Genomic DNA, 22,517 nt, shown 5'->3' on the forward strand with positions numbered 1-22,517 from the left:
TTCTGTCTCTGCCTCTCCTTCTGTCTCTCCTTCTGTCTCTGTCTCTCCTTCTGTCTCTGTCTCTCCTTCTGTCTCTGCCTCTCCTTCTGCCTCTCCTTCTGTCTCTGTCTCTCCTTCTGTTTCTTCTTCTGTCTCTGCCTCTCCCTCTGTCTCTGCCTCTCCTTCTGTCTCTGCCTCTCCTTCTGTCTCTGCCTCTCCTTCTGTCTCTGCCTCTCCTTCTGCCTCTCCTTCTGTCTCTCCTTCTGTCTCTGTCTCTCCTTCTGTCTCTGCCTCTCCTTCTGCCTCTCCTTCTGTCTCTCCCTCTGTCTCTGCCTCTCCCTCTGTCTCTGCCTCTCCTTCTGTCTCTGCCTCTCCTTCTGTCTCTGTCTCTCCTTCTGTCTCTGCCTCTCCTTCTGCCTCTCCTTCTGTCTCTCCTTCTGTCTCTGTCTCTCCTTCTGTCTCTGCCTCTCCTTCTGCCTCTCCTTCTGTCTCTGTCTCTCCTTCTGTTTCTTCTTCTGTCTCTGCCTCTCCTTCTGTCTCTCTGGCTGTCTCTCCTTCTGTCTCTGCCTCTCCTTCTGCCTCTCCTTCTGTCTCTCCCTCTGTCTCTGTCTCTCCTTCTGTCTCTGCCTCACCTTCTGTCTCTCCTTCTGTCTCTCCTTCTGTCTCTGCCTCTCCTTCTGTCTCTCCGGCTGTCTCTCTTCTGTCTCTCCCCTCTGTCTTTGTCTCTCTCTCTGTCTCTGTCTCTCCTTCTGTCACTGTCTCTCCTTCTGTCTCTCTGCCTCTCCTTCTGTCTCTCCGGCTGTCTCTCCTTCTGTCTCTCCCTCTGTCTCTCCTTCTGTCTCTGCCTCTCCTTCTGCCTCTCCTTCTGCCTCTCCTTCTGTCTCTGCCTCTCCTTCTGTCTCTCCTTCTGTCTCTGTCTCTCCTTCTGTCTCTGTCTCTCCTTCTGTCTCTGCCTCTCCTTCTGCCTCTCCTTCTGTCTCTGTCTCTCCTTCTGTTTCTTCTTCTGTCTCTGCCTCTCCTTCTGTCTCTCCGGCTGTCTCTCCTTCTGTCTCTTTCTCTCCTTCTGTCTCTGCCTCTCCTTCTGCCTCTCCTTCTGTCTCTCCTTCTGTCTCTGTCTCTCCTTCGGTCTCTGTCTCTCCTTCTGTCTCTGCCTCTCCTTCTGCCTCTCCTTCTGTCTCTCCCTCTGTCTCTGCCTCTCCCTCTGTCTCTGCCTCTCCTTCTGTCTCTGCCTCTCCTTCTGTCTCTGTCTCTCCTTCTGTCTCTGTCTCTCCTTCTGTCTCTGTCTCTCCTTCTGTCTCTGCCTCTCCTTCTGCCTCTCCTTCTGTCTCTCCCTCTGTCTCTGCCTCTCCCTCTGTCTCTGCCTCTCCTTCTGTCTCTGCCTCTCCTTCTGTCTCTGTCTCTCCTTCTGTCTCTGCCTCTCCTTCTGCCTCTCCTTCTGTCTCTCCTTCTGTCTCTGTCTCTCCTTCTGTCTCTGCCTCTCCTTCTGCCTCTCCTTCTGTCTCTCCCTCTGTCTCTGCCTCTCCCTCTGTCTCTGTCTCTCATTCTGTCTCTGCCTCTCCTTCTGTCTCTCCGGCTGTCTCTCCTTCTGTCTCTCCCTCTGTCTTTGTCTCTCTCTCTGTCTCTGTCTCTCCTTCTGTCACTGTCTCTCCTTCTGTATCTGCCTCTCCTTCTGTCTCTCCGGCTGTCTCTCCTTCTTTCTCTCCCTCTGTCTCTCCTTCTGTCTCTGCCTCTCCTTCTGCCTCTCCTTCTGCCTCTCCTTCTGCCTCTCCTTCTGTCTCTGCCTCTCCTTCTGTCTCTCCTTCTGTCTCTGTCTCTCCTTCTGTCTCTGTCTCTCCTTCTGTCTCTGCCTCTCCTTCTGTCTCTGTCTCTCCTTCTGTTTCTTCTTCTGTCTCTGCCTCTCCTTCTGTCTCTCCGGCTGTCTCTCCTTCTGTCTCTTTCTCTCCTTCTGTCTCTGCCTCTCCTTCTGTCTCTCCGGCTGTCTCTCCTTCTGTCTCTGTCTCTCCTTCGGTCTCTGTCTCTCCTTCTGTCTCTGCCTCTCCTTCTGCCTCTCCTTCTGTCTCTGTCTCTCCTTCTGTTTCTTCTTCTGTCTCTGCCTCTCCCTCTGTCTCTGCCTCTCCTTCTGTCTCTGCCTCTCCTTCTGTCTCTGCCTCTCCTTCTGTCTCTGCCTCTCCTTCTGCCTCTCCTTCTGTCTCTCCTTCTGTCTCTGTCTCTCCTTCTGTCTCTGCCTCTCCTTCTGCCTCTCCTTCTGTCTCTCCCTCTGTCTCTGCCTCTCCCTCTGTCTCTGCCTCTCCTTCTGTCTCTGCCTCTCCTTCTGTCTCTGTCTCTCCTTCTGTCTCTGCCTCTCCTTATGCCTCTCCTTCTGTCTCTCCTTCTGTCTCTGTCTCTCCTTCTGTCTCTGCCTCTCCTTCTGCCTCGCCTTCTGTCTCTGTCTCTCCTTCTGTTTCTTCTTCTGTCTCTGCCTCTCCTTCTGTCTCTCTGGCTGTCTCTCCTTCTTTCTCTGCCTCTCCTTCTGCCTCTCCTTCTGTCTCTCCCTCTGTCTCTGTCTCTCCTTCTGTCTCTGCCTCACCTTCTGTCTCTCCGGCTGTCTCTCATTCTGTCTCTGCCTCTCCTTCTGTCTCTCCGGCTGTCTCTCCTTCTGTCTCTCCCTCTGTCTTTGTCTCTCTCTCTGTCTCTGTCTCTCCTTCTGTCACTGTCTCTCCTTCTGTCTCTGCCTCTCCTTCTGTCTCTCCGGCTGTCTCTCCTTCTTTCTCTCCCTCTGTCTCTCCTTCTGTCTCTGCCTCTCCTTCTGCCTCTCCTTCTGCCTCTCCTTCTGTCTCTGCCTCTCCTTCTGTCTCTCCTTCTGTCTCTGTCTCTCCTTCTGTCTCTGTCTCTCCTTCTGTCTCTGCCTCTCCTTCTGCCTCTCCTTCTGTCTCTGTCTCTCCTTCTGTTTCTTCTTCTGTCTCTGCCTCTCCTTCTGTCTCTCCGACTGTCTCTCCTTCTGTCTCTTTCTCTCCTTCTGTCTCTGCCTCTCCTTCTGTCTCTCCGGCTGTCTCTCCTTCTGTCTCTGTCTCTCCTTCGGTCTCTGTCTCTCCTTCTGTCTCTGCCTCTCCTTCTGCCTCTCCTTCTGTCTCTCCCTCTGTCTCTGCCTCTCCCTCTGTCTCTGCCTCTCCTTCTGTCTCTGCCTCTCCTTCTGTCTCTGTCTCTCCTTCTGTCTCTGTCTCTCCTTCGGTCTCTGTCTCTCCTTCTGTCTCTGCCTCTCCTTCTGCCTCTCCTTCTGTCTCTCCCTCTGTCTCTGCCTCTCCCTCTGTCTCTGCCTCTCCTTCTGTCTCTGCCTCTCCTTCTGTCTCTGTCTCTCCTTCTGTCTCTGCCTCTCCTTCTGCCTCTCCTTCTGTCTCTCCTTCTGTCTCTGTCTCTCCTTCTGTCTCTGCCTCTCCTTCTGCCTCTCCTTCTGTCTCTCCCTCTGTCTCTGCCTCTCCTCTGTCTCTGTCTCTCCTTCTGTCTCTGCCTCTCCTTCTGTCTCTCCGGCTGTCTCTCCTTCTGTCTCTCCCTCTGTCTTTGTCTCTCTCTCTGTCTCTGTCTCTCCTTCTGTCACTGTCTCTCCTTCTGTATCTGCCTCTCCTTCTGTCTCTCCGGCTGTCTCTCCTTCTTTCTCTCCCTCTGTCTCTCCTTCTGTCTCTGCCTCTCCTTCTGCCTCTCCTTCTGCCTCTCCTTCTGCCTCTCCTTCTGTCTCTGCCTCTCCTTCTGTCTCTCCTTCTGTCTCTGTCTCTCCTTCTGTCTCTGTCTCTCCTTCTGTCTCTGCCTCTCCTTCTGTCTCTGTCTCTCCTTCTGTTTCTTCTTCTGTCTCTGCCTCTCCTTCTGTCTCTCCGGCTGTCTCTCCTTCTGTCTCTTTCTCTCCTTCTGTCTCTGCCTCTCCTTCTGTCTCTCCGGCTGTCTCTCCTTCTGTCTCTGTCTCTCCTTCGGTCTCTGTCTCTCCTTCTGTCTCTGCCTCTCCTTCTGCCTCTCCTTCTGTCTCTCCCTCTGTCTCTGCCTCTCCCTCTGTCTCTGCCTCTCCTTCTGTCTCTGCCTCTCCTTCTGTCTCTGTCTCTCCTTCTGTCTCTGCCTCTCCTTCTGCCTCTCCTTCTGCCTCTCCTTCTGTCTCTCCCTCTGTCTCTGCCTCTCCCTCTGTCTCTGCCTCTCCTTCTGTCTCTGCCTCTCCTTCTGTCTCTGTCTCTCCTTCTGTCTCTGCCTCTCCTTCTGCCTCTCCTTCTGTCTCTCCTTCTGTCTCTGTCTCTCCTTCTGTCTCTGCCTCTCCTTCTGCCTCTCCTTCTGTCTCTCCCTCTGTCTCTGCCTCTCCCTCTGTCTCTGCCTCTCCTTCTGTCTCTGCCTCTCCTTCTGTCTCTGTCTCTCCTTCTGTCTCTGCCTCTCCTTATGCCTCTCCTTCTGTCTCTCCTTCTGTCTCTGTCTCTCCTTCTGTCTCTGCCTCTCCTTCTGCCTCGCCTTCTGTCTCTGTCTCTCCTTCTGTTTCTTCTTCTGTCTCTGCCTCTCCTTCTGTCTCTCTGGCTGTCTCTCCTTCTGTCTCTGCCTCTCCTTCTGCCTCTCCTTCTGTCTCTCCCTCTGTCTCTGCCTCTCCTTCTGTCTCTCCCTCTGTCTCTGCCTCTCCTTCTGTCTCTCCTTCTGTCTCTACCTCTGTCTCTGTCTCTCCTTCTGTCTCTGCCTCACCTTCTGTCTCTCCGGCTGTCTCTCATTCTGTCTCTGCCTCTCCTTCTGTCTCTCCGGCTGTCTCTCCTTCTGTCTCTCCCTCTGTCTTTGTCTCTCTCTCTGTCTCTGTCTCTCCTTCTGTCACTGTCTCTCCTTCTGTCTCTGCCTCTCCTTCTGTCTCTCCGGCTGTCTCTCCTTCTGTCTCTCCCTCTGTCTCTCCTTCTGTCTCTGCCTCTCCTTCTGCCTCTCCTTCTGTCTCTCCTTCTGTCTCTGCCTCTCCTTCTGTCTCTGCCTCTCCTTCTGCCTCTCCTTCTGTCTCTCCTTCTGTCTCTGCCTCTCCTTCTGTATATGTCTCTGTCTCTCCCTCTGCCTCTCCTTCTTTCTCTGTCTCTCCTTCTGTCTCTCCTTCTGTCTCTGTCTCTCCTTCTTTCTCTGTCTCTCCTTCTGTATATGTCTCTCCTTCTTTCTCTGTCTCTCCTTCTGTATATGCCTCTGTCTCTCCTTCTGTCTCTGCCTCTCCTTCTGTCTCTCCGGCTGTCTCTCCTTCTGTCTCTCCCTCTGTCTCTCCTTCTGTCTCTGCCTCTCCTTCTGCCTCTCCTTCTGTCTCTCCTTCTGTCTCTTTCTCTCCTTCTGTCTCTCCTTCTGTCTCTGCCTCTCCTTCTGTCTCTGCCTCTCCTTCTGCCTCTCCTTCTGTCTCTCCTTCTGTCTCTGCCTCTCCTTCTGTATATGTCTCTGTCTCTCCCTCTGCCTCTCCTTCTTTCTCTGTCTCTCCTTCTGTCTCTCCTTCTGTCTCTGTCTCTCCTTCTTTCTCTGTCTCTCCTTCTGTATATGTCTCTGTCTCTCCTTCTGTCTCTGCCTCTCCTTCTGCCTCTCCTTCTGTCTCTCCTTCTGTCTCTGCCTCTCCTTCTGTATATGTCTCTGTCTCTCCCTCTGCCTCTCCTTCTTTCTCTGTCTCTCCTTCTGTCTCTCCTTCTGTCTCTGTCTCTCCTTCTTTCTCTGTCTCTCCTTCTGTATATGTCTCTCCTTCTTTCTCTGTCTCTCCTTCTGTATATGTCTCTGTCTCTCCTTCTGTCTCTGCCTCTCCTTCTGCCTCTCCTTCTGTCTCTCCTTCTGTCTCTGCCTCTCCTTCTGTATATGTCTCTGTCTCTCCCTCTGCCTCTCCTTCTTTCTCTGTCTCTCCTTCTGTCTCTCCTTCTGTCTCTGTCTCTCCTTCTTTCTCTGTCTCTCCTTCTGTCTCTCTCTCCTTCTTTCTCTGTCTCTCCTTCTGTATATGTCTCTGTCTCTCCTTCTGTATATGTCTCTGTCTCTCCCTCTCCTTCTGTATATGTCTCTGTCTCTCCCTCTATCTCTCCTTCTGTCTCTGCCTCTCAGTCTGTCTCTCCTTCTGTCTCTGCCTCTCCTTCTGTCTCTCCCTCTGCCTCTCCTTCTGTATATGTCTCTGTCTCTGCCTCTCCTTCTGTATATGTCTCTGTCTCTCCCTCTCCTCTGTATATGTCTCTGTCTCTCCCTCTGTCTCTCCTTCTGTCTCTGTCTCTCCTTCTGTCTCTGCCTCTCCCTCTGTCTCTCCTGTCTCTGCCTCTCCTTCTGTCTCTGCCTCTCCCTCTGCCTCTCCTTCTGTATATGTCTCTGTCTCTCCCTCTGTCTCTCCTTCTGTCTCTGTCTCTCCTTCTGTCTCGCCTTCTGTCTCTGTCTCTCCTTCTGTATTTGTCTCTGTCTCTCCCTCTGTCTCTCCTTCTGTCTCTTCCTCTCCTTCTGTATATGTATCTGTCTCTCCCTCTCTCTGTCTCTGTCTCTCCCTCTGTCTCTGTCTCTCCCTCGTTAGCTTTGTAAACTGTGTGCCCTGTAAACCCAGGCCATTAAGACAAGGGGAGGGCAATTAAGCAGAAATTCCACAAACCCTCTCTGAAGAGAGCCTTTTTCAGTCTTCGCTGCTCTGTGACATTAGATGAAGTGGGAGAGAATGTGAGAAAGTGTAACCTTCTCTCAAGGTTAGGCTGCTGTGTGCAGTATTAGCTTTGAGGAGAGATGCTAGCTTGCTGATGCTAGCTTAGAGGCGTATCTGTTTAATCAGCCCTATCTCCTCTCTCTTGCCATGCCGCTGCTAATGGCTGGATCCTGTTAATGGCAGTTAGCTAGGCATCTCTTCATCAGCACACTAATATGTAAACCTGCAGAATCAGAAATGGATGTGAGAAAGGATGATAAACATTGTGCCAAAATGGCACCCTATTCCCAATGTAGTGCACTGCTTGGGCCCATAGGACTCTGGTCAAAAGTAGTGCTGTATATAGGGAATACGGTGCCATTTGGGACTAAACCCAATTCTGATTCTAACAGTTTTTTGTTTTTAAACGACAGTCATCAATCAATGCATTGATAAGAGCTTTGTGAATGGCCTTGATACAATTCTCTAAGTTGTATTATTGAAGAGGTTTGTTCAAGTACTGTAGGAACAGGCTGACAGGCTCGCTGAAGGTTGAACACAACTGAATGCCTGCTTTTGTTAGAAGTGTTACACACAGGCAGAGATCGAGTAGCCAAGGGTCTCTTAAAGTGTGTGCTGCTTTAAAAAAAAAATGTTTACCCCTTTTTCGTGATATCCAATTGCTGGTTACAGTCTTGTCCCATCGCTGCAACTCCCATACGGACTCAGGAGAGGCGAAGGTCGAGAGCCATGTATCCTCCGAAACACGACCCTGCCAAGCCGAACTGCTTCTTAACACACTGCTCACTTAACCCTGAAGCCAGCCGCACCAATGTGTCTGAGGAAATACCGTACAATTGATGACCAAAGTCAGCGTGCATTGCGCCCGGCTCGCCACAGGAGTCGCTAGAGCGCGATGGGACAAGGCCATCCTGGCCGACCAAGCCCTCCCCTACTAACCCTGACGACGCTGGGCCAATTGTGCACCGCCCCATGGGTCTCCCGGACGCGATCGGCGGCGACAGAGCCTGGGAAAGAATCCGGGTCTGTAGTGATGCCTCAAGCACCGTGATGCAGAGACATGCTGAGATGTGTGTCTGGAGACTTGAAAGCCACTGCGTTCCTATTAGGATCTGTGTTGTTAATATGGCAGACTGAGAAAGATGAGAAGCAATAGTCTCAGTCTCCTGAGACAGTTATCCACAGTGTTAACAGTGTTTGCTGTATTGATGTTGCTATGTCAACCTCATTAGCATTTCTGCCTCTTCTGAGCATCTTTAGGGCTGAACATGTTGTCTTAATTGAGAATCTGGAGAATCTAACCTGATTCCTATTACAGTCTTAATTAACGAGCCCTTGGTTGAGCAATAATTTTACACCTGGAAGAACAGGTTGCTGTCTCCCTACTTCTAATGAATTGTACTGATTCAAAACAAACAGCACCAAGAAATTTGATTCCCAGCCCAACTTTAAATCAACCAACAACAACATACCTGTATAGTGGAATCCAATTACACTGAATGTCAGTAACAAAGCATTGTCTGGACACTATAAAGGTAAAGAATAGACATCCCACTGCAATACCAACAGCAGGTGTTTGCATAAGGAGTCTACTAATTATCCATCTCTAGAAATAAATAAAGAACAGGCTGACGAGAGAAACTGGGTGGGTGGCTTTGTGATGTCTTGTTGTGTTGTTTCTAGGTGCCCTTTGACCTTGGTCTTGGCCGTGTAGCCACATGTCCAGGGGTGTTATGGTAATGTGAGTTTGTCCTGTCCAGGGGTGTTAAGGTAATGTTTGTGTCCTGTGCCAGCAGTGTTAAGGTAATGTTTTTGTCCTGTGCCAGCAGTGTTAAGGTAATGTTTTTGTCCTGTGCCAGCAGTGTTAAGGTAATGTTTGTGTCCTGTGCCAGCAGTGTTAAGGTAATGTGCGTGTCCTGTGCCAGCAGTATTAAGGTAATGTGCGTGTCCTGTGCCAGCAGTATTAAGGTAATGTTTGTGTCCTGTGCCAGCAGTGTTAAGGTAATGTGTGTGTCCTGTGCCAGCAGTGTTAAGGTAATGTTTGTGTCCTGTGCCAGCAGTGTTAAGGTAATGTGTGTGTCCTGTGCCAGCAGTGTTAAGGTAATGTGTGTGTCCTGTGCCAGCAGTGTTAAGGTAATGTTTGTGTCCTGTGCCAGCAGTGTTAAGGTAATGTTTGTGTCCTGTGCCAGCAGTGTTAAGGTAATGTTTTTGTCCTGTGCCAGCAGTGTTAAGGTAATGTTTTTGTCCTGTGCCAGCAGTGTTAAGGTAATGTTTGTGTCCTGTGCCAGCAGTGTTAAGGTAATGTGCGTGTCCTGTGCCAGCAGTATTAAGGTAATGTGCGTGTCCTGTGCCAGCAGTATTAAGGTAATGTTTGTGTCCTGTGCCAGCAGTGTTAAGGTAATGTGTGTGTCCTGTGCCAGCAGTGTTAAGGTAATGTGCGTGTCCTGTGCCAGCAGTGTTAAGGTAATGTTTGTGTCCTGTGCCAGCAGTGTTAAGGTAATGTGTGTGTCCTGTGCCAGCAGTGTTAAGGTAATGTGTGTGTCCTGTGCCAGCAGTGTTAAGGTAATGTTTGTGTCCTGTGCCAGCAGTGTTAAGGTAATGTTTGTGTCCTGTGCCAGCAGTGTTAAGGTCATGTTTTTGTCCTGTGCCAGCAGTGTTAAGGTAATGTTTGTGTCCTGTGCCAGCAGTGTTAAGGTAATGTTTTTGTCCTGTGCCAGCAGTGTTAAGGTAATGTTTTTGTCCTGTGCCAGCAGTGTTAAGGTAATGTTTGTGTCCTGTGCCAGCAGTGTTAAGGTAATGTGTGTGTCCTGTGCCAGCAGTGTTAAGGTCATGTTTGTGTCCTGTGCCAGCAGTATTAAGGTAATGTTTGTGTCCTGTGCCAGCAGTGTTAAGGTAATGTTTGTGTCCTGTGCCAGCAGTGTTAAGGTAATGTTTGTGTCCTGTGCCAGCAGTGTTAAGGTAATGTTTGTGTCCTGTGCCAGCAGTGTTAAGGTAATGTATGTGTCCTGTGCCAGCAGTGTTAAGGTAATGTTTGTATCCTGTGCCAGCAGTGTTAAGGTCATGTTTGTGTCCTGTGCCAGCAGTGTTAAGGTAATGTATGTGTCCTGTGCCAGGAGTGTTAAGGTAATGTTTGTATCCTGTGCCAGCAGTGTTAAGGTCATGTTTGTGTCCTGTGCCAGCAGTGTTAAGGTCATGTTTGTGTCCTGTGCCAGCAGCAGGGGGCTCGACAGGGCTCTGTTAACATGACAGGAACAGCATGACACAGCACAGCTATAGCTATGACCTTGCCCTCAGTACATTACACAGGCCCTTGATAGTGACTACCAGTGGATAACTCATATAGTACCGCTGTTACAGTCTAAGTACTTACAGTACGCAGCTTTAAAAGCAGACAGTCGACCATTCTGGGGGTCTTGTACCAGCTTCAGATACATTCTAGTGAAACGGAACCTTTCACCTAGCACATTGCCTAACTATACCTGTGAAAGAACTGAACAGAAAACTGGTCCTATCACTTTTATACTGTAGGCATGTCTTATTATAGTGGTGTCACAGTTTCATGCTCCATGTTCCCCACCACAGACACAGGGGATCTGTTCACACACACACACACACAGAGAGAGAGAGAGAGAGAGAGAGAGAGAGAGAGAGAGAGAGAGAGAGAGAGAGAGAGAGAGAGAGAGAGAGAGAGAGAGAGAGAGACACTCAATTTGGCATGAGGGTCTACTATACAAATTGATGGAAAGTGGTGTTGGGAGAAAAATATACGATATTATAAAAGTGTTAAAATAGGCAAAAAACACATTTCTTCACACAGGGCTGTGGGGTGAGACAGGGATGCCAATTTGCTAATCTTGGTGTTCTCTGGCAAATGCCAAATGTCCTGCACGGTGTTGGGCTGTAAGCACAACCCCCACCTGTGGACGTCGGGCCCTCATACCACCCTCATGGAGTCTGTTTCTGACCGTTTGAGCAGACACATGCACATTTGTGGCCTGCTGGAGGTCATTTTTCAGGGCTCTGGCAGTGCTCCTCCTGCTCCTCTATGCACAAAGGCGGAGGTAGCGGTCCTGCTAGTGGGTTTTTGCCCTCCTACGGCCTCCTCCACGTCTCCTGATGTACTGGCCTGTCTCCTGGTAGCGCCTCCATGCTCTGGACACTATGCTGACAGACACAGCAAACCTTCTTGCCACAGCTCGCATTGATGTTCCATCCTGGATGAGCTGCACTACCTGAGCCACTTGTGTGGGTTGTAGACTCCATCTCATGCTACCACAAGAGTGAAAGCACCGCCAGCATTCAAAAGTGACCAAAACATCAGCCAGGAAGCATAGGAACTGAGAAGTGGTCTGTGGTTATCACCTGCAGAACCACTCCTTTATTGGGGGTGTCTTGCTAATTGCCTATAATTTCCACCTGTTGTCTATTCCATTTGCACAACAGCATGTGAAATTTATTGTCAATCAGTGTTGCTTCCTAAGTGGACAGTTTGATTTCACAGAAGTGTGATTGACTTATTTACATTGTGTTGTTTAAGTGTTCCCTTTATTTTTTTGAGCAGTGTATATATATTTATTTTTATTTGACCTTTGTTTAACTAGGCAAGTCAGTTAAGAACAAATTCTTATTTTCAATGACGGCCTAGGAACAGTGGGTTAACTGCCTGTTCAGGGGCAGAACGACAGATTTGTACCTTGTCAGCTCAGGGGTTTGAACTTGCAACCTTCCGGTTACTAGTCCAACGCTCTAACCACTGCCGCCCCGAATGTTATATGTTTCCCATGCCAATAAAGCCCTTGAATTGAATTGAGAGAGAGAGAGCAGGGGTACTCCTCCCTTCACAGTAACAGCCAGACATCATAGCTTCAGCCATCCACCTGGAAAGCTCCATTTCTCTCCTTGATGTTCTTATCAATGGTAGTATGTCTACAGGGATACTGCTAGGTCTTTGCACTATGTTGACCCCACCCCTCACACCCCATACTGGTCCCTCCAGGCACTGGGTCCATCCCAAATGGCACCCTATTCTCTACAGAGGGCATTACGTGCCACGCCCTGATCTGTTTCACCTGTTCCTGTGATTGTCTCCAGGTGTCGCTTATTTCCCCCAGTGTGTTTATCCCTGTGTTTCCTGTCTATCTATCTGTGCCAGTTCGTCTTGTATGCTAGTCAAGTCAACCAGCGTGTTTTTCCCGTACTCCTTTTGCTATGCTTTTTTGATAGTCCTCCCGGTTCTGACCCCTGCCTGACTCTGGACTACTTTCCCCCCTGCCTGATCATCCTGCCTGCCCTGACCTTGATTCTGCCTGCACTCTGAACTGCCTGTCCACAACCATTCTCTTGCTTTACCCTATTGGATTAATAAACATTGTAAGACTCCAACCATCTGCTTCCTGTGTCTGCATCTGGGTCTCGCCTCGTGCCTTGATATTATGTTTGGCCAGAGCCATAGGGCCCTGGTTAAAAGTAGTGCACTATATAGGGAATAGGGTGCCATTTGTGATAGCGATAAGGGCGATTCAGCTGTTAGAGCGTAAAAGGGACAAGGATATCCTTCACTGGTTCCCACACTGTTGGATAAAGGGTCTCGGACGCTGTGGCGTGCAGCACTGTCACTCCCTGTGATTCACACACACAGAAAAGACACGCTTGCATACACATACACACACACACGCACACACACACACACACACACACACACACACACACACACACACACACACACACACACACACACACACACACACACACACACACACACACACACACACACACACACACACACACACACACACACATCAGATAAACAGAGGCTGCTATCAGACAGGCAGAGGAGGAGAGGTTGTGCCAGCCGGGGAGAGTCTACAAGCCTGCACCTGTAGAGAGAGAGACCATGCCAATAAAGCCCTTAAATCTAATTGAGAGAGAGAGAGAGATGATTAGCCACATGCTCATTCATCGTATTTATACGTTCCGGGGTAACAAATCATTTTGTTGGATCTTTCCCAAAATAACCTTGGATTAACAGAAGCAGCCAATTACAATACTTTTTCCAAATTCCATTTCCCAAGACATTTTTGTGCAGTGGAAACGATTGATGAATGAATGCCTGTTGATAAATGTCAGAGGGCTCTCCATTCACCATATAGGTACATTCCATTCTCCTTGTAAGACACGAAACTATGGCAACACAAGTACATTTCCAGGGATAAATAATGTTTCATTTTAAAAAATTGAATTGATTGTTGTTCAAGGCTCAAAAAATGACTCACTTATTCCTGTCCCAGTCTGAACCCATACAGCTATGATGAGAGCTGTGTGTCCAGCAGCGTTGACCACCTGCCCCTGGCCGCCCTCCCGCTCCTCGCCATCGCAGCCCCACACTACCAGGACGCCGTGGCAACCCTCATCACCCGCGCCAACCAGGCCTACCACAGCTTCCTCGTGTCCCAGGACGGACAGGGCTTCACCGGACAGGTGGGTCTGTCCTCTAAAGTGTCCCTGGAGACAGGGCTTCACCGGACAGGTGGGTCTGTCCTCTAAAGTGTCCCTGGAGACAGGGCTTCACTGGCCAGGTAGACATGTCCTCTTAAGGTGTCCCCCCCAGACAGGGCTTTACTGGCCATGTTGGTCCATCCCTCTAAAGTGTCCCCATATATAGTGCTTCACTGGCCAGGTGGGTCCGTCCTCTAAAGTGTCCCCCCATATAGGACTTCACTGGCCAGGTGGGTCCGTCCTCTAAAGTGTCCCCCCCATATTGGGCTTCACTGGCCAGGTGGGTCCGTCCTCTAAAGTGTCCCCCCATATATAGGGCTTCACTGGCCAGGTGGGTCCGTCCTCTAAAGTGTCCCCCCATATAGGGCTTCACTGGCCAGGTGGGTCCGTCCTCTGAAGTGCCCCCCATAAAGTCCTTCACTGGCCAGGTGGGTCCGTCCTCTAAAGTGTTCCCCCCCCATAAAGGCATTCAATGGCCAGGTGGGTCCAACCTCCGGAAGTGTCCGCCCATAAAGGGCTTCACTGGCCAGGTGGGTCCGTCCTCTAAAGTGTCCCCCTGGCTCCCACAGGGTCACACTGACTGACTGGAGATGAATCATACTGTTAGGAACAAGGGAGGAGAAGAGGAGAGAGAGAATGGGAGATCTCATTTCCTCTAATTACATTTACATTACATTTAAGTCATTTAGCAGACGCTCTTGTCCAGAGCGACTTACAAATTGGTGCATTCACCTTATGACATCCAGTGGAACAGTAGTGCATCTAAATCTTTTAAGGGGGAGGGGGGGTGAGAGGGATTACTTTATCCTATCCTAGGTATTCCTTAAAGAGGTGGGGTTTCAGGTGTCTCCGGAAGGTGGTGATTGACTCCGCTGTCCTGGCGTCGTGAGGGAGTTTGTTCCACCATTGGGGGGCCAGAGCAGCGAACAGTTTTGACTGGGCTGAGCGGGAACTGTACTTCCTCAGTGGTAGGGAGGCGAGCAGGCCAGAGGTGGATGAACGCAGTGCCCTTGTTTGGGTGTAGGGCCTGATCAGAGCCTGGAGGTACTGAGGTGCCGTTCCCCTCACAGCTCCGTAGGCAAGCACCATGGTCTTGTAGCGGATGCGAGCTTCAACTGGAAGCCAGTGGAGGGAGCGGAGGAGCGGGGTGACGTGAGAGAACTTGGGAAGGTTGAACACCAGACGGGCTGCGGCGTTCTGGATGAGTTGTAGGGGTTTAATGGCACAGGCAGGGAGCCCAGCCAACAGCGAGTTGCAGTAATCCAGACGGGAGATGACAAGTGCCTGGATTAGGACCTGCGCCGCTTCCTGTGTGAGGCAGGGTCGTACTCTGCGGATGTTGTAGAGCATGAACCTACAGGAACGGGCCACCGCCTTGATGTTAGTTGAGAACGACAGGGTGTTGTCCAGGATCACGCCAAGGTTCTTAGCGCTCTGGGAGGAGGACACAATGGAGTTGTCAACCGTGATGGCGAGATCATGGAACGGGCAGTCCTTCCCGGGAGGAAGAGCAGCTCCGTCTTGCCGAGGTTCAGCTTGAGGTGGTGATCCGTCATCCACACGGATATGTCTGCCAGACATGCAGAGATGCGATTCGCCACCTGGTCATCAGAAGGGGGAAAGGAGAAGATTAATTGTGTGTCGTCTGCATAGCAATGATAGGAGAGACCATGTGAGGTTATGACAGAGCCAAGTGACTTGGTGTATAGCGAGAATAGGAGAGGGCCTAGAACAGAGCCCTGGGGGACACCAGTGGTGAGAGCACGTGGTGTGGAGACGGATTCTCGCCACGCCACCTGGTAGGAGCGACCTGTCAGGTAGGACGCAATCCAAGCGTGGGCCGCGCCGGAGATGCCCAACTCGGAGAGGGTGGAGAGGAGGATCTGATGGTTCACAGTATCGAAGGCAGCCGATAGGTCTAGAAGGATGAGAGCAGAGGAGAGAGAGTTAGCTTTAGCAGTGCGGAGCGCCTCCGTGATACAGAGAAGAGCAGTCTCAGTTGAATGACTAGTCTTGAAACTCTCAGGCCAAATCCAATAATGTGCTGCAGTCCGTTTAATGGAAGCCAAAGATTTCCAGAGGAAGTGATGATTGGGATAGAGAGGGCTGGGTAATCCTCTGTGTTCACTGTGGGGACTAATGTCGCCAGAGACCTGCAGCTTTATCATGCCGTCTGCAGACCCCATTAACTCTCACACACCTGTGGGCAATCCCCTCTCTGATAAAGACCTATGGTTTAATTAAGTGCTGTAATTTTCAAGAGCACATTATTGGCAAAACCATACAATGTATAAACTCTATTATATTGAACTTCCTCTCCTTGAATAATTATATATATTTTTTGTACTTTTTTTACCCCTTTTTCGTGATATCCAATTGGTAGTTAGTATTGTCCCATCGCTGCAACTCCCCTACGGACTCGAGAGCCATGCATCCACCGAAACATGACCCTGCCAAGCCACACTGCTTGCTTAACTTGGAAACCAGCTGCACCAATGTGTCGGAGGAAACACCGTCCGCCACAAGGAGTCACTAGAGCGTGATGAGACAAGAAAATCACGATGAGACAAGCCAAACCATCCCCTAACACGGACGACGCTGGGCCAATTGTGTGCCACCTCATGGTTCTCCCGGTCACGGCCGGCTGTGACACACCCTGGGATCGAACCCAGGTCTGTAGTGACGCCTCAAGCACTGTGATGCAGTGCCTTAGACCGCTGTGCCACTCGGGAGGCCCCTCCTTTCATAACTTTGACAAGATTTGTGGTCATAATGCAATTCCAAGTCAGGAAGCCAAGTACAATGGTGTCACGTCAAACCAATTAAGGAGAAATGTGTTGTTCCCTCAGACTGAGTCAGTCCTAATGAAGTGTGTTATTGACATTCAGATTCGACTATGGACCTGAACAGGCACGGGCCCAAATCTGCCTGCTGGGGAGGCATGGAGCGAGGGTTTCTAAAACCGTGTGTGTGTGTCTGTGCGTGCGTGCTTGTGTGTTCCTGTCCAGGTGTGTGTGATGGGCGACTGTGTGGGAGGTGTGCTGTGCTTCGACGCCCTGTGTTTCAGCAGCAGCAGTAGTAGCAGTCAGAGGCAGCACAGCAGTCCCAGCAGCAGCAGGAACAACAGCACTGAGAGCCTCAAGGTAGTGGCATGACACATTACAACTCAATCAACATATACTCTAACATGTTCTGTAAAACTGCACTTTTAGATTCCCCTAGACCCTTTTACATTGAGGCATTACAATTTCAGTTTGTGCTCTCTGTGCTATTCAACTATCTCCCCATGGCCTGTAGCTAGAATTGTGTAAGATCTTCTCTGTTCAGACAGCTTTCCTCTCAGACAGTCTCTCCTTCCCCATGCTATCCTAGCCAAGACCTTGAAAATCCTCTCTCTCCGTCCTGAGCTGGCCTGTCTTTTCCTGTTTGTTTACACCCAGTTAGTACTGCATGATCCCCTGGGCTGCTCTCACTGTCCTCTCTCTCTCTCTCTCTCTCTCTCTCTCTCTCTCTCTCTCTCTCTCTCTCTCTCTCTCTCTCTCTCTCTCTCTCTCTCTCTCTCTCTCTCTCTCTCTCTCTCTCTCTCTCTCTCTCTCTCTAACCTCAAATCTGCTTTTCCCACTACTACTCCCCTGTAGCCTCACACATAAAACAGGACCAATCTCTATCTGTAGTTAGCAAACGTAGGTTCAAATATTCTTTAGTGTATTTCAATTACTTTCAGAGACATTTAAAATAAAGTAGGTCAATATTAAAATGTATTTGGAAATACACATGGAATGTGTTGGTATGTATTTGAAAAATACTCAAATACACAATACAAAGTGTATTTTCAAATGCAAATATTTAAATACTCCATGCAATTTAAACCTGGGTCTGTTTGGTCCTAGGGGTATTTGAATTAATGTATTTGGAAACAAGTACTGTATTTTGACATACTGTTGTTTGAAATTGTCGGCTATTTATAGAAAATTATTTTAAAATACTTTAAAATACTTAAAATAGAAGTAGTTGATTTGGACACATTATTTGAAAAATACTCATTCACAGAAATATTTCAAGTACAAATACTGAAACGCACATGTATTTATACCCAGGTCTGGTAGCTAGCCAGCTCCCACATTCTCCTATGTGCTGAGAAAGAGGGATTAGCAATGAGCTGCTCATTTGTGTTCAGTTATGGTATTTGAGTGTGAGTGAACGGTGAAGGCTTGTGTCCCACGCTCTCTTCCTCCCACGCAGGATAACCCTGAGGACAGCCCCTGTCACAGCCCCAGCCTTGGCCTCAGCTCCAGTAAGAGGCTGAGTAAGAGTAACATTGATATCTCGGCCCTGCCCAGCGATGGACACAACCAGGCCAGACAGCCCCTCAGCAGGAAACAGAGTGACTCGTATGATGGAGACACATCTACTGGACAACACAGCTTCTTCAGCAGGTACTGTAGACAGAGAACATCACCCTGATGGAAGCTAATCCTTACCAAAACCCTAGCTACATGTCCACACCCGGTTCAACCCTAACCCTTAACCATAACCCTAACCATAACCCTAACCCTTAACCATAACCCTAACCCTAGCTACATGTCCACACCCGGTTCAACCCTAACCCTTAACCATAACCCTAACCCTTAACCATAACCCTAACCCTTAACCATAACCCTAACCCTAGCTACATGTCCACACCCAGTTCAACCCTAACCCTTAACCCTAACCCTTAACCATAACCCTAACCCTAGCTACATGTCCACACCCAGTTCAACCCTAACCCTTAACCCTAACCCTTAACCATAACCCTAACCCTAGCTACATGTCCACACTCGGTTCAGCCCTAACCCTTAACCATAACCCTAACCCTTAACCATAACCCTAACCCTTAACCATAACCCTAACCCTAGCTACATGTCCACACCCAGTTCAACCCTAACCCTTAACCATAACCATAACCCTAACCCTTAACCCTAACCCTTAACCATAACCCTAACCCTATCTACATGTCCACACCCAGTTCAACCCGAACCCTTAACCATAACGCTAACCAATAACCCTAACCCTTAACCATAACCCTAACCCTTAACCATAACCCTAACCCTTAACCCTAACCCTTAACCATAACCCTAACCCTTAACCCTAACCCTAACCCTTAACCATAACCCTTAACCATAACCATAACCCTAATCCTTAACCCTAACCCTAACCATAACCATAACCCTGAACCATAACCATAACCCTGAACCATAACCATAACCCTAACCCTTAACCATAACCCTAACCATAACCCTTAACCATAACCCTAACCCTTAATCCTAACCCTTAACCATAACCATAAACCATAACCCTTAACCATAACCCTAACCCTTAACCATAACCATAACCCTAACCCTTAACCATAACCATAACCCTAACCCTTAACCATAACCATAACCCTAACCCTTAACCTTAACCATAACCCTAACCCTTAACCATAACCCTAACCCTTAACCTTAACCATAACCCTTAACCATAACCCTAACCCTTAACCATAACCATAACCCCAACCCTTAACCTTAACCATAACCCTTAACCATAACCATAACCCTAACCCTTAACCATAACCATAACCCTAACCCTTAACCATAACCATAACCCTAACCCTTAACCATAACCCTAACCCTTAACCATAACCCTAACCCTTAACCTTAACCATAACCCTTAACCTTAACCATAACCCTAACCCTTAACCATAACCATAACCCTTAACCTTAACCATAACCCTAACCCTTAACCTTAACCATAACCCTAACCCTTAACCATAACCATAACCCCAACCCTTAACCTTAACCATAACCCTTAACCATAACCATAACCCTTAACCATAACCATAACCCTTAACCTTAACCATAACCCTAACCCTTAACCATAACCATAACCCTAACCCTTAACCATAACCCTAACCCTTAACCATAACCCTAACCCTAACCTAACCATAACCCTTAACCTTAACCATAACCCTAACCCTTAACCATAACCATAACCCTTAACCTTAACCATAACCCTAACCCTTAACCTTAACCATAACCCTAACCCTTAACCATAACCATAACCCCAACCCTTAACCTTAACCATAACCCTTAACCATAACCATAACCCTTAACCATAACCATAACCCTTAACCTTAACCATAACCCTAACCCTTAACCATAACCATAACCCCAACCCTTAACCTTAACCATAACCCTTAACCATAACCATAACCCTAACCCTTAACCATAACCATAACCCTTAACCTTAACCATAACCCTAACCCTTAACCATAACCATAACCCCAACCCTTAACCTTAACCATAACCCTTAACCTTAACCATAACCCTAACCCTTGCTTCATGTCCACACCCGGCTCAACCCTAACTCTAATTTAAATTTCTATTGTCCTCCAAAAGTGTGGACAATACCTCCAAGAGTGCAATTCATGCACCGTGGTTGGATTATGAGGAGGTCGTAACAGAACTTTTCCCTTTGCTCATCTCAGTGATAGACACAGTGGGGATTATTCTGCCTTTTCTCTCTCTTGGCAGGACTCTGTTGACATTCAAAGAAGATAAAGGTTAAATACAGTTGATACTCAGACTTAGGGAAAATCCCATAATAGTATACTCCTACCATCACATTCTTGGCATATACCACTGTCATTAGAGTCATATCTGAATACATGTTTTCTTATTACGCAGTTCCATACCCAATGTTTATTCCAGACATTTCTAGTGACATTTTTAATGATTTGTGTATGAGTGCACGTCCATCCATCTATGTACTCAGTGGTGTGATGGGATAGCCCAGAAGTACTGTAGCTATCTGGCCCTCAGCCAGGTTGTCATGGGATGTTCTATTTATGTGTGTCACTCTGTCATCAATATGTCCCTTTCTACCTGCCTTTCTGCCTGTCTACCTGCCTGCCTTTCTGCCTTCCTTTCTGCCTGTCTACCTGCCTGCCTGCCTGCCTGCCTGCCTGCCTTTCTGCCTGTCTACCTGCCTGCCTGCCTGCCTATCTGCCTTTCTGCCTGTCTACCTGCCTGCCTGCCTGCCTATCTGCCTGTCTACCTGCCTGCCTGCCTGCCTTTCTGCCTGTCTACCTGCCTGCCTGCCTTTCTGCCTGTCTACCTGCCTGCCTGCCTGCCTTTCTGCCTTCCTTTCTGCCTGTCTACCTGCCTGCCTGCCTGCCTGCCTGCCTGCCTGCCTAGCTGCCTGCCTGCCTGCCTGCCTTTCTGCCTGTCTACCTGCCTGCCTGCCTGCCTTTTTGCCTTCCTTTCTGCCTGTCTACCTGCCTGTCTGCCTGCCTGCCTTTCTGCCTGTCTGCCTTCCGCTTGTCCGCTTTTCAGCCTGCCTATCTGACTGTTTCTCTGCCGTCCTGCTTGCCTTTCTGCCTGCCAGTCTGCTTGTCTGCCTGCCTGCCTTTCTGTCTATCTATATGCCTGCCGGCCTCCCTGTCTACCTGCCGGCCTGCTCTGGGCCATAAATAGCCTATTTGTGGCAGTGTGCGCATAGGAGACTGACTACTGCTGGTGAATGTCGCTATTGCTGGGTGGATGGGGAGCTCCCAGCTCTCTACCATGCTACCAATTAACCAGCACCAAGCAACCAGTGTTCCCATTCCAAATCACATGCTCCAGTGAGGCCCACATCAGCGTAGTTACAGTCATAGAAATAGCATTTTATTTGTATGGCTCCAGTAGCCAGATCCCTGGCAACCTAAGCTGCATCCTAAATGGCACCCTAGTAATGCACTATATAGGGAATTGGGTGCCCTACCATTGGCGCCCTACTCTCTCAGAGATTTGACTTGTTCACACTGATTCTGCAGCGTGTCCATGGTGACGCACCTCTCATCATCATCTCCCCCTGCTAGTTATTCTCTTCATTAAAACCCCAGTCAGCTCAGCAGTGTGGAGGATGATGACATTTTGCCCGGCCCTTTCCACAGGGCATCACCGCCCGGTCACATGGAGGGCTCTGCTATTATTAGAGCTGTGGCATCCCAGGCATCAGCCCACTCCTCAGGGGCCTCTGGGAAGCCTGCATATCTCCGGGTCACCTGCCTGTCAGGAGCCTCTTTTTCCACCTCAAGCAGGGGATTTCCCAGTAGGCCCTCTGCTAACAACGAAAGCCTTTTCTCCTTCCTCTGTTGAAGTCGTGATCGGTCAGAGAGTTTCTCTCTCTCCTTCTCTCTCTCTCTCTCTCTCTCTCTCTCTCTCTCTCTCTCCCTCATCAAAAACAACGGACATGGTGATTGACTTTGGAAGGAACACTACCATGCACACTGATAAAAGGTGAGCCTATCGAAATAGTGGAGGAGTACAACTACTGTGGTCTAGTCACAACCAGCTGTCCTGGGATCAGTGTTCTGACGCTATCTTTTGAAAGGCCAACAGAGAATGTATTTCCGACAGAAACTGCACTTTTTGAATGTTGATCTAACCATCACGGTTCTCGTTTATAAATCATTCATTGAGAGCATTCTGTCCTACTGCTTGACCTGCTGGTTTGGGAATATCAAGGTTGCACAGAAAAATAGGTTGGGCAAGATAGTCAGGACTTGTGAGAAAATCATGGGGCTGCAACAGCAAGAACTGTCATCTCTCTACCTGGGCATAGCCCTCCAGAAGGCCAATAAAAGGGGTTGACTCCTCTCACCCACTCCACTCCGATTTCCAGCTCCTTCCCTCTAGCCTCAGGTACAGACGACCTACGGTTAAAAGAAATAGGGCCAAGTACTCTTTTATTCAGAATGCAATTCTGCAGCTTAACAAAATGTTGGACTAATTGCACTTTAGCACTTGCAGAATGAATCTATACTTACCCTGCCTACTGCCTTGTAAATATCCTTTGCTATTTATTACATTTTGTATGTGTGATATGTTCTATGACTGCTGCAAAATGAATTGACTCTGAGGACAAAGTTTTCTGAATCTGAATCTCTCTATCTCTCTTTCCTTCACTCTCTCATTCCAACTCTATCTCTCTCTTTGCCAATGAGACAACAGCCTATGGCGTTCAGACCCCAGCAGAAAGAGGTGGGGTCTGGAGGGCAGGAAAGGAGGTCAGAAATTAGAGCAAGTGAGAGAGGCAGGCAGTAGGAAGACGAAAGACAAAGAGAGCAACCAGCAATCCAAGGCGGGTTGATTTTCCCTCTTGGGCTGGCCACAGACCATAATCCTTCACTCTTAGTTTTGGTTGGACTGGAGGGTCTTCAGGGTGTGTAGATTTATAGCCAGTCAGTGGGTTTAAGGCTAGCTTGGCTGTTCAAACATCCGCAAGCCCCATCTGTCTCTCTGCTCTGCCAAAGAGAGAGAGGAGAGCTTTTCAGACTGAGTCAGAATGGTCAAGGGCTCTACTAAAGCCCCGGTCTCCTCTCCCAGATAACATATGCTTACCACACACAGGCTCAACCAACCTGTTATTTCCCCTGCCC

General features: G+C 49.0%; 2 protein-coding genes across 2 annotated transcripts in view; one reads left to right on the forward strand and one right to left on the reverse strand.

Moving 5' to 3' along the window:
• LOC115141289 (membrane-associated phosphatidylinositol transfer protein 3-like) overlaps nt 1-22,517 on the forward strand; it is a 231,266-nt gene that overhangs the window by 126,843 nt on the left and 81,906 nt on the right. Inside the window, exons 6-8 of the mRNA XM_065000356.1 lie at nt 12,868-13,057; nt 16,084-16,218; nt 17,318-17,511. Of these exons, the coding sequence (XP_064856428.1) occupies nt 12,868-13,057; nt 16,084-16,218; nt 17,318-17,511 (519 nt within the window). The remainder of the gene's footprint in view (nt 1-12,867; nt 13,058-16,083; nt 16,219-17,317; nt 17,512-22,517) is intronic.
• Nucleotides 4,716-5,468, reverse strand: LOC135575005 (U1 small nuclear ribonucleoprotein 70 kDa-like; the record flags this gene model as incomplete). Its single annotated transcript, XM_065027138.1, has 2 exons — nt 4,716-4,837; nt 4,970-5,468. Coding segments are annotated over 2 exons (621 nt in total), but the record flags the coding sequence as incomplete, so codon positions are not given.

The sequence above is a fragment of the Oncorhynchus nerka genome, linkage group LG14, assembly GCF_034236695.1.
Source record: "Oncorhynchus nerka isolate Pitt River linkage group LG14, Oner_Uvic_2.0, whole genome shotgun sequence".
NCBI classification, from domain to species: domain Eukaryota; kingdom Metazoa; phylum Chordata; class Actinopteri; order Salmoniformes; family Salmonidae; genus Oncorhynchus; species Oncorhynchus nerka.